General features: G+C 30.1%; 2 protein-coding genes across 2 annotated transcripts; both read left to right on the forward strand.

Moving 5' to 3' along the window:
* The first annotated feature begins 3,920 nt into the window (after positions 1–3,920).
* LOC145964636 (uncharacterized) lies at positions 3,921–5,512 on the forward strand. Its single transcript, XM_083087612.1, has 2 exons — positions 3,921–4,064; positions 5,387–5,512. The coding sequence occupies exons 1-2, from the start codon at positions 3,921–3,923 to the stop codon at positions 5,510–5,512; spliced, it is 270 nt and encodes an 89-aa protein (XP_082943738.1).
* Positions 5,513–5,627: 115 nt separating this feature from the next.
* LOC145964637 (odorant receptor 13a) lies at positions 5,628–12,332 on the forward strand. The gene is made up of 14 exons (XM_083087613.1): positions 5,628–5,837; positions 5,915–6,031; positions 6,665–6,785; positions 7,099–7,238; positions 7,380–7,512; positions 8,617–8,787; positions 9,280–9,405; positions 9,485–9,605; positions 9,854–10,112; positions 10,572–10,691; positions 11,280–11,370; positions 11,540–11,676; positions 12,079–12,211; positions 12,282–12,332. The coding sequence occupies exons 1-14, from the start codon at positions 5,674–5,676 to the stop codon at positions 12,330–12,332; spliced, it is 1,884 nt and encodes a 627-aa protein (XP_082943739.1). The 5' UTR covers positions 5,628–5,673.
* The last annotated feature ends 1 nt before the right edge of the window (position 12,333 follows it).

Genomic DNA, 12,333 nt, shown 5'->3' on the forward strand with positions numbered 1-12,333 from the left:
TGTCATATCAGATAGAATCGAATTTTTCAAAATCACCGATGTTTCCTCAAGTTTTTATCGCAAAATCAAAAAGGCAGCGACAAGTAAAAAGAGAGAGGATATTTTGATAGAATTGAATAGTTTTTAAATTCCGAAAGTTGAGATAAAATATGAACAGCTGATATACAGGGTGTTTCATTTTAATCGCCCCAGGCAAATATCTCGAAAAATATGGAAATTATGAAAAAATGTTTCGGACAAAAGTTGTATGGTTTCGAGGAGGCCATAAGATAGTACCATTGGTTTGACCTTGAAGAGTCATTTGAAGGTCATGTGAAGGTCACTTCAATTTTTTTAAATAGAACATCCTATATATTTTTGCACATTCTTGTAGCTTATCTCGAGAGCTTTCCAAAACACTATAATTAAGTACCTTTTCGTTAAGTACTTTTTGAGTTATGAGGCTTGAAATAATTTCTTAATTTTACATAAAGCATAAAATATCTTGTAAAATATTCATTTTTCGATTATCTTACCTTAATACTTTTACGTACAAAATAATGAGAGGAATCAATTGGTGTAAAGAAAACATATAATTGTTTCGAAAAAAAAAATGTAATTGTTAATTGCAAATTACATTTTTTTTTTCGAAACAATTATATGTTTTCTTTACACCAATTGATTCCTCTCATTATTTTGTACGTAAAAGTATTAAGGTAAGATAATCGAAAAATGAATATTTTACAAGATATTTTACGCTTTATGTAAAATTAAGAAATTATTTCAAGCCTCATAACTCAAAAAGTACTTAACGAAAAGGTACTTAATTATAGTGTTTTGGAAAGCTCTGGAGATAAGCTACAAGAATATGCAATGACAAATAGTAGGTTCCATTTAAGAAATTTAAGGTGACCTTTATGTGACCTTCAAATGACTGTTCAAGGTCAAACCAATGTTACTGTCTTATGGCCCCCTCAAAACCATACAACTTTTGTCCGAAACATTTTTTCATAATTTCCATATTTTTCGAGATATTTGCCTGGGGCGATTAAAATGAAACACCCTGTATATACATAAAGGATGTTTCATTTTTATCAAAATTTCGAATTTTAAAATGAAAATTATGTCGGTATATAATTCTTATTTTGCACGATTTTAAATAATATATCATTGAATAATTTAATGTACGTTTTTTTCTTCTTATAATCATTATTTATTTTCAATTTCATTTATTCTGGATTATTGTCAATTATTTTTATCATAATACATGACACATGGCGATATAATGCGTTCATAAAATATCAAGAATATCTGAGTATCTCACATGATCAATCACTATCGATACGCGATCGATTGAACATCTTGTAGATAGAGGAATTGTAAAAGCGGATGATGCGAATAGAAGATCGACAGAAGAAGGAAAGGGAGGGAAAAGACAGTAGAATACAACGGTCGCGTGCTGCTACCATCACAAGGCCCACTCGCCTTGAGACAATTAGCGATATCCATCTCCCTCGGGGACCTACCCCTCGGAACGGAACGGAACGGAACGGGCCCAGACTCGGCGCGCGTGGCATCCGTCTACGAAAGCATAACGAGAGGAGCCGCAAGGTGCCGACCAACCGAGGGCGGGAGATTTCGGGATAAAGATGCGCACGGCGCCGGAAGGAAGCTCTCCAAGAGATTGCATCCGAAACAAAATCTTCATGTTCGATTTTCTATCATAAGATTGAGATGTGCCAACGTCAGCAGCAAGATCCGAAGATAGAATGATTCCAAACTTCAAATTTTTATTCTTAAACTAGAGTAAAAAATAATAACATAAGAACGTCTCAAACATTTTAGAAAAGTTCCTGAAAGTGTGATTTTTATTTATAGATAATTAATAGCATAAGATAATTAAATTATATTTATAGATAATTAATAGCATAAGATAATTAAATTATAAGATAATTAATAGCAGAGACAAGGAAATATAGAAAGCATCAATAAGAAGCTTATGATGACGAAATCTGACAGAAAATGAAATATTTTTTTACTCGAAGAACGATGCGTACAGCTGTCTTTCGATTTCTTCGTTGCAAATGAAATAAAAGCGACGTTGGATGAAAATTAATTACACATGTCTCTCTCTTTATCTCTCACGTACGCACGTGCGCGTTTGCGATGTCGTTGATAGAGGATTTTTAATAATTCTATATGAATCGCGATACAGTTTGGGGGAAGGTGTAAGGTGTTGGTGAGGCGGGAGATTTCGTGATAAAGTCGAGGGGAAGGGAACTCGAGTGCACTCGAGGAGAAACACACCTTGCAATCGGACGAGCAAAGTAATTTAATCGATACCGAATGGACATTTAAACATGTCCGACAAACAATATGCGATTTTTTTCGAAAGATATATTGCGAACTATTTAGTTATAAATATATATTGAAAAAGAAATTCTATGCACGTATATTTTTCCGTGATAGCGGATAAATTTTTAAAACTTCAACCATGATTAAAAGTACCCTCGTCATACAATCATTAACCTTTCGTCAGCTTTCTATTTAATTCCACATCCAATTAAAAACTTTATCCATAGGGTGGAGTGCGTGACGAGCGCGTGATAGATCGACTATTGCTGTTTTCAGTTTCGACACTTTCGGGAACAAATCGTTCTCGAAAGCCATATGGCACTATAACCACGTGGAAAAATCCTGAACCTATTAAAATTTCGTTATGATATTCGAATTGCGTCGCACATTATTTGCGGTACATTTTACGGAGTAATTATATATAATTATATATAATATTTAAAACGCACATATGTGTGTGTGTGTTTAAAAAAATATTATTTTAAGAGTTTTTCGAAAATAATATAATGATACATTGATTGTAGATGTATATGTATGTTATACATATAATATACAGGGTGTCTGATAACTTTTTGCAGTCCCGAAGTGTGAACGTAGATTGGTTCAAATTAAGAAGGAAGGTCCTCCCAGAAATATGTATTTTACATATATATGTAAAATACAGAGATAATTTTTGAAATGCGAAGCTAGATTAACAAACTAAAAAGAAAGGTCCTATATCATTTTGTAAAATTCGCAAAAAAGTGGGATATAAAGAGGAAGAGGACATCCACACACACGCACACAATCAGAGCGATCTGTCTTAGACCTTTAAATATGTACTTACGTACAAGAGTAGCGTAAAACTCTGCTATTGTTGACACCCTGTATAACATCACACGGAATGTATATAACAACATAAATATATAACAATAATAATATAACAATATAACATACGATAACATAACATTGCTTTATTTAATTCGATATTTGATAATTATATTATTTATATTATAATTTTTTTTTTAATTTATATATATAATTCTTTTAAATTTATATATTTATATTTTTATATATTCTTATAGAAATAATTATACATACTAAATTGCAATTTCCCATATCCATGTCGCGACATTTGACATTCTTCATCAGACATTTTTTTCTACAAATTTTCCTTATGCAAAAAAGCAAAGCCTTTGCTCATGTATCGTCGTTACTTGACAATAATGGATATATTGATTAAGTGTTTTCGGTTTTGCTCTTTCTATATGTTCTTCAGTTCATCGATGCGTAATAAAGAAAGAGATTCAAGACAATATCAGATGAAGAAACATCCTGAAAATTGATACTTTCAATTTAAATGATGAGTAATAGAGACAAAGTGATAGGAAATTTTGATGATTTTATTTTACATAAACGAACGTCAAACTACAGTATTAGCTATATTCAGCAATCATTTGCATTGGCTATAAGTATAATTGGCAGAATGGTTGCAAAAGTCGAGCTACATAAAGAATTGTTAACATAGTAAGATATGACTAGTGGACATGGTAGGGATCAAAGGGCTCCTATGATGCTTTCTCTCTCAATGCTCTAACTTAAGGAAAATGGATTTCTTCGATGGTCGTAACTACAGAGTGAATAAAATTTTGCTGTCAGCAATTGGCCAATGGCCTTACCAATCGTCCAAGACGAACTATATTATAACTATTGTCATAACGACTATAGCCTGTTCGCAACTTCTTACGAAGGTATAGTAACGATTAATGTTGTACAGCTTTTATTTCGGAAAAATAAATCCGTAAACCATCACTATCTCATTTATCTGCTTGTATTGGATTTAATTTTATTTAATTACTTTACTTATTTAATTACTTTATTATTATTTTATTATTTGGATTTAATTTAATTATTTTCCGTCCTCGTAATCGCATTGATTACTTCGTTTAAGTTTTGCAGTATGTTCTCCTATATTCACGACATGGAAATCGTAATCGAGTGCCTTACTCCGATAATGATTGACATATCAGGTATAACGAAAATAATGAATTCCATGTTATGTGTGAATGAGGTAGGTGCTATTATCATGTACTTCTCTCGGAATCGCTTTTATTCCTGTAATACAGGGTGTCCTAGACCACCCGTACACCCCTTTTCTTTCAAAAACTAAGCATTTTAGAGAAAAACGTTTTCGACAAAAATTGTATGGTTTTGAGGGGAACATAAGATGGTGTCATTGGTTTGACCTTGGATGGCATCGTTAAGGTGAGGTCAAGGACACCTTTAATTTCTTAAATGGAAGCACCTATTTTTTATTGCATATTCTTATAGCATATGTCGAGAGCTTTCCAAAACACTATAATAAAGTATTTTTTCATCAAGTACTTTTCGAGTTATAAGGCTTGAAATAATTTCTTAATTTTACATAAACCATAAAATATCTAGTAAAATATTCATTTTTCGATTATCTTACCTTAATACTTTTATGTACAAAATAATGAGAGGAATCGATTGGTGTAAAGAAAACACAAAATTGTTTCGAAAAAAAAAATGTAATTTGCAATTAACAATTACATTTTTTTTTCGAAACAATTATGTGTTTTCTTTACACCAATCGATTCCTCTCATTATTTTGTACATAAAAGTATTAAGGTAAGATAATCGAAAAATGAATATTTTAATAGATATTTTATGGTTTATGTAAAATTAAGAAATTATTTCAAGCCTTATAACTCGAAAAGTACTTGATGAAAAAATACTTTATTATAGTGTTTTGGAAAGCTCTCGACATAAGCTATAAGAATATGCAATAAAAAATAGGTGGTTCCATTTAAGAAATTAAAGGTGTCCTTGACCTCACCTTAACGATGCCATCCAAGGTCAAACCAATGACACCATCTTATGTTCCCCTCAAAACCATACAATTTTTGTCGAAAACGTTTTTCTCTAAAATGCTTAGTTTTTGAAAGAAAAGGGGTGTACGGGTGGTCTAGGACACCCTGTATATTCCAAACATACTGTCAACACAAATCTTTCACTCAAAAATAATTTACACAATTGTAAATTTATACAGATGAGAACATTGCTTGATCAAATACAAGCTGATTTTCGCTCGTTAAGAAACTCTAGCGATATAAAAATTCTTCAAAAGTATGCGGACAGCGGCAGAAAATTCTCGATTATTTACATTTGTCAGTAAATGACGATATAAAAAATTTTTGATATTTATTTAATCAATCAACAATTGTCTATATTTTTGTCTACATTTTCTTTCTAGATACGTTATATATAATAATGGTAATATTTATGTTGACGCCTTTGCCGGCGTTAATTCTTCACGTTGCTAATGAAACTCGACCAATGTTGCACAGAGTCGAATATTACGTCGATATGGATAAATATTACTTTCCGATTTTAATTCACGGGTATCTCACCGCTTTAATCTGCGTCACTTCCATCATCGCGACCGATGCCATGTTAGTGATATTTGTGCAACACGCTTGCGGAATGTTTATCATAACCGGGTGAGTAATTGTCTTCTTTAGAAAGAGAGATTTGGTGAAAGAGTTGTCTCTTAGATTGATCATCGTTATTCTAATAGTTCACGAATAAAACGAGCGTTACAAGGGGAATTGACAGACGCCAATCTTTCGGTTGTGGAGGATAAGGCATATCGAAATATGATACAATGTGTTCATGATCATAGAGCTGCTATAAGGTTTGTATCATTTGTATACATTTGTTTTGCGATTTTTATTTTCCCTTGAATATTTCCTCGAACGACGAAATCTGGGTCAATTTTGACTTCTGACAAAAGTTTTGTTATACATGCTGTAGAATAATATTTATAATGGATTTTAATTATAATAATATTTATACATTATTATTTTATATGTCTTTACCTTTAAAAAAATACTATCAATATAATTAATATAATAATATTTATGATAATTAAAAAATACTATTTATATAAAAAATACTATTAATTAAAAATTAATTATAATACTATTTATTAAAAAATACTATTTATATAATTAATATAATAATATTTATGACAATTAAAAGAAAAAGAAAAAGTATTTTTCAAATAAAATTAATTGATATTTCTGTAGATAAAATACATAACACAGGTAAAATATTTGTTTCGACTATCGAACATGAGTTTTACAAAATAATTTTAAAATATTCTTTTAAATTTGTCATTAGTGACAAATGTCCCAATGTCCGACGAGGAATCAAATGCTTCGTTTGTTTCTAAATATTAAAACAAATAAATAATCCCACGAATATTCTTAATTGGTCAATTTTTATAATATCGAGTGTGTCACATTTTTCTTATATTTGAATCAAGGCTCGTCGATCTCATAGAAGCTGCATATTCCAAATATATTTTGTTTCATACTGGACTTAATATGATAGCTATAAGCATCACGGGTGTTGGGGTATGTGTGTGTCTCATATTTATTATTATGGTAATATTATTATTATTATTATTACATTATGGTAATTTATTATTATGGTAATCAATCAATAATGAATATCGTCAATTAATTTAGCAATAGATCGTTAAATATAAACAATTGGATAAATAATATCGCGAATCCACGATTTATTTATATATGTATATTAAAGGCACATAAACTCTCTTTCCATCGCATATAGTATAATTAAATATCATTATTCGATTTATTACATATGTTAAATTATTATTTAGATATTTATAATATTATTTTTGAGATAGAATGTTTACTCAGTTTCTATTTGCAAAATATAATTATTGTTTAGGCTGTGACAAAATTGAACGATCCGTCTGAACTTTTTAAATTAATAGCAGTGTCGTGGGCGCTACTATTCCATCTATGCTTGGAATGTTTGAATGCTCAGAAATTAATGGATTATAGCGGATATCTCCTTCATACTAGTCTGTACGTATATTATACGTAAAAAAATAAGATACTTACTATTAAATTCTGTGAACGGGAAATGATACTTATAACGCATGAGGATAACAATTGGAAATTTGAATGGCTCAGTAAAGCTGTTAGAAAATTTTTCTATAATTGCAGAGTAAATTTAAACTGGTACGATGCATCTCCTAGAACGAAAAAGCTCGTTCTTTTCATGATGATGAAGACTCATTCGCCTTGTGTATTAACGGCCGGCGGTATGTTTGTTTTATGCATGGAAACATACGCTACGGTAAGATAATTCGTTTCGAGCTTGTAATTAGACGACACAGGATATATAATAATATTTATATAATATAATAATATTCATTAAAATATTCGGAAAAATTAATTACATTTTATATCCGTTCTTCGATATAATTAAAATACATTTCTTGAGATCAATTTTTAATTTTATATATAATCGGTCAATTTTATATTTTAATTTTTTGTACTTACAACGTCGATCGTTTTTCTCTTCAAGATTGTGAAAACTGCTGTATCATATTTCACTTTCCTACGCTCGGCGCAATAATGGATTCTCCCTTTTGAAGGTTGACAATGTTGAAATATCAATAATATCAAGAAACAGCAATTAACGACCATGAGCTAAAAAATTTAATCTGAAATGAAAAGCAATCGCTTTAATAAATTATTTGTCAAAATTGTATATCAAGATTATTAAATAAATGCGAATTGTATAACAAATCATTGCATTTACATCACTATATCGCATATGCATAAATATAGTTTTTTATAAAATACCATTATTTTCAATAAGCATTTTTATATCTGTGTCGTAATAATTAGTCTTATGCGTTATCTGATTATTCAAAATAATTCAAGTCTGACATAGATAGATGATATATTTCCATCTCTCAAAAATCGAGTTGCGAATGATTCTTTTAACTTTACATGTATCATGCAGCAAGTATTAATCGGAGCATTATCGTGTAAAGCGTATTCCACGAAAAAACGCAAAAAGGTAGCAGGACAAATTGAATAGAACAATCTTATGACGATAGGAAGTGAATTAAAGCGAAATTCGCATTGACCTCTGCTTGTACGAGGAACAATCGCGAGATTCAAGCGAAACGTTGTGTATGCACTTTTAACTTTCCGCGGAATAGAATTTTTAACTCGACCCCTTGTATCGTACTCGATTACAAAAAAGAATATGACGTACGGTGCGCCGAGAATTTATCTCCCCCTTTAAGTATATGTTACGATGTGTATCGATCCCATTCCGCGTCTGCGGTACTATTTTTCTCAATTACGCGTCGTGTCCAAACGGAATGCCTAATGAGGCTTCTGCCCCCTTTTGCGCCTTTTTTGTCCGATCGCAAGTGCAGTGCAGTGTCATACTTGCTACGGAGTAGTCGACATGGATAGTGTTCAAGGCCAGTATATGCGTATCAATCAGATGTTAATGTGCTTCATCGGCCAGTGGCCGTATCAGGAGATTTGGGAAAAATTTCTGATCCAAAGCATTTTCGTACCCGCGGTTTTCTCTCAGGCTGTTGTTCAGGTAAATCCTTGTCACCTCCTAAACTTCTTAAGAATAAAAATATTAAATATATAACGAAATAACATACACAAAGAGTATAGATTATAAATTGCATTAATTAATAATACATCTATAAAAAGGTGAACCAAAAAATGTTTCTCTCTCTCTCCAAATCAGAAATTATATTTAAAAAAATTATATTTAAAAATCCAATTAATTATATAATAATTATATATTAATTATATACTAATAATATATTAATTATATATTAATTATATACTAATTATATATTAATTATATATTAATTATATAATAATTATGCTTACTTCAAAATTTTAAATTAGTGCGAATTATTATTTTCGAGGACAATGTGATGGATGGATTTTTTGATGAATTTAAAATTGCAAAAAATATACGTATTGTATTTTCAAAGAGATTTTCCGAATTTATCTTTTTGCAAGATCTTAAATAAATATTAAATGTAGAGAGTCCCAACTTTGAGAAATTTTGCAGGGCGGTGGCATGATCGCCGCGTGGTTCGCAAGTGATACCGATGCGTTTATGGAAGGTTCGTCGCCTTTCGTAATTAGTTTAATGTGCATCTGTAAACACATTAACTATGTATACAATCATGAACAGGTATGTTTCTTTCCGAAGACTCGACGTCATTCATATGCCTCGTTATACGGTATTTAAGCATAAGTATTCGTAAATATAGATGAAAAGACTCGTGATTATAATGGCGGAGGATTGGAATATTTACTCAAAATATAGCTACGAGTACGATATCCTGTGTAAAAGTTACGCGATGGGCAGAAAAGTCACGATTGCTTACGCAGGTAAAAATCACATCGAAAATTCCACGACATTATTTCGAGATTCCAGAATCACATTTCGATCGATTATATGCGAGTATAGAATTTATGCATAAAAAAATAATTGACTTTTAAATATTTTAAATAGAATTGACTTTTAAATATTTTAAATAGAAAAAATAAAATATAAATAAAAAATATATCGCGTATATCCTTTAAGCAGATCGACACGAGTCGTAGGGTGCGACCCTTGATTGATGCATTATTTACAGTCTCCTTGTACGGATCGATGACTCCCTTTCTGGTTGTACCGGTGATAATAAACACTGCCAGTTATATGGGTCTGTACAACATTTCCGATAAGCCTCTGATGTTTCGTACGGAATACTTTATAGATTCGCAGAAGTATTACTATCCGTTACTGGTGCACTCGTACATCGGCACCCTCGGTTTCGTCACGATCGTCGTAGCGATCGATTCGATGTTGGTGTTTCACGTACAGCACGAGTGCGGGATGTGCGAGATCTTAGGGTAACTCCGCAATAATGGCACACTTTGTAAGACCGAACAGCATTCTCATCCGAAGTGCATTTCATACTTCGAGAAATTTGCATCTAAATATCTCTCTGCGAGAAATTCCGACGATGTTTATCTCATCTCGTGTGAGAAACACGCGTTTCTTATCCTTTATATAAATTTTTTATATAATATATAGGAGCAATACATTTTCTCGTCATGTAAGTCGGTTGAATGAGGGAGAAAGAGATTGTGTAATAAACATCTATCATTATCCATAGAATGTCTTATTAATGCGTACGTTCCTCAAATTCATCTCATCCAGTACGGTATCAGTAGATTAACATAAAATTACAATCACGAGAATAAGCGATATTAAAGTTTTTAATGTTTTAAGGCTATCTTTATGATTAAATTTCAACATCTTTGGACTCGGTTATACCTAAGATACGTTCATTAATGAGCATTTTTTAGATATCGACTAACACGGATTGTTGATACAGCCTCCTTAAGCACAGAATTGCATCCGAGCAAAGAGGCTTCATCGTATAGAAATGTGAGAAATTGTGTAATCCTGCACAACCACATAATAGAGTTAGTATATCTTTGAACTATGCTTTATATATTTCTTCGTTTTTTATTTCATATTTTTTATATAAATAAATATATAAAGCTATAAATATATAAATATATAAATTTATATAAATAAATATAAATAAATATATTTTTTTAAATAAATAAATATAAATAAATATATTTTAAATATATTTATTTATATTTATTTACTTGAAAAAATATATTTATTTATATATATTTTAATTAATATAATTTAATATTTTATAATTTATTTACTTATATTTATTTATTTAAAAAAATATTTATTTAAATATATTTTAATTCATATAAATAAATATATATTTTTTTAAATAAACAAATAAATATATTTTTTTTGTTTCTTACACGCATATGTGTAAATGTATGTGAAAATAGAAATTTATAAATTTACATATATGAATAGATTAATATTATCTGCTTTGTTTAATTAATTATGATCTAATCTAATTTCTCTTTCTGATATAAATATTGTTCAGGATTAATACATATGTTTGATTTATATTTTAAATTCACATACGTTCTTATATAAATTTATATAAATTGTATTAATTTTTCTCTTACATTAAGGTACGCTAAGCGTGTCGAAAAAGCGAATACGACATCATATTTTTTTCAACTAGGTTTTAACATGATGGGCATGACTTTCACAATATTCCAGGTTAGTGCTGGAAACAGTACAAACTCTCGCAAACATAATTACTGATCAATTGAAAAATTTTAGATTTAAATATTATCTTTTTAAGATTGCACTATCTTGCTCAAGATAAAATATTTATAATTATATTAATATATGTAAATATGATAAAAAAGTTCTTATTACGAGTTAGGCAGTGGTAAAGTTAACCGATCTAAAGGAGGCTTTGCGATTCATGTCGTTCACGGTATGCTTGTTTTCCGTTCTTTTTCTCGAAAGCTGGCCGGGTCAACAACTATCAGACTATACCGATAAAATTTTTGCATACACGTGAGTATCGCTGTAAACACAATTGCGCTCTTTGTAGCTAAAAGCGATTTGGCTGTAACTAACATTGTTATTCATTATATTAATTTTATAATTAATTAATAAATTAATTTATATTAGATTAATTTTATGTTATTTTATATTATGTTATTCATTATAATAATTTTATAATTAATTAATAAATAAATTAATATTATATTAATTTTATAATAATTAATTAATTATATTAATTACATTATATTTTAAAAGCAATCGAAATCTGTGAGGGTGCACTATGTATCCAGACTAGTATACTCGATTTATAGTATTGCATTACAAAAACACAGACTTGCTAGAATGATTCAAATAAAATAGATCGTTTATAAAATAAAAAAAAAAACATTATTTGACACGTCGATATTTCAGGACCGACGGAAAATGGTATCAATCTTCACTAAGAGTGAAGAAGGTGATTGCTATTATGTTATTGAAGAGTTGCATGCCGATTAGGATAACTGCAGGCAAATTGTACACTCTGAACTTGGAGAACTTCGCTGCAGTAAGCGAGTTTCTTCGAATAAAATTTAACGCTACAAATCTTAATTTATTATCTTTTCTTTATTTTTAAGGTCGTACGATCATCGTTCTCTTACTTTACCGTCCTCTGTTCTATGCAGTGAG

The sequence above is a fragment of the Camponotus vicinus genome, unplaced genomic scaffold, assembly GCF_025532165.1.
Source record: "Camponotus vicinus isolate PSW18456_S1 unplaced genomic scaffold, iyCamVici1.0 SCAF_13, whole genome shotgun sequence".
Classification (NCBI taxonomy): domain Eukaryota; kingdom Metazoa; phylum Arthropoda; class Insecta; order Hymenoptera; family Formicidae; genus Camponotus; species Camponotus vicinus.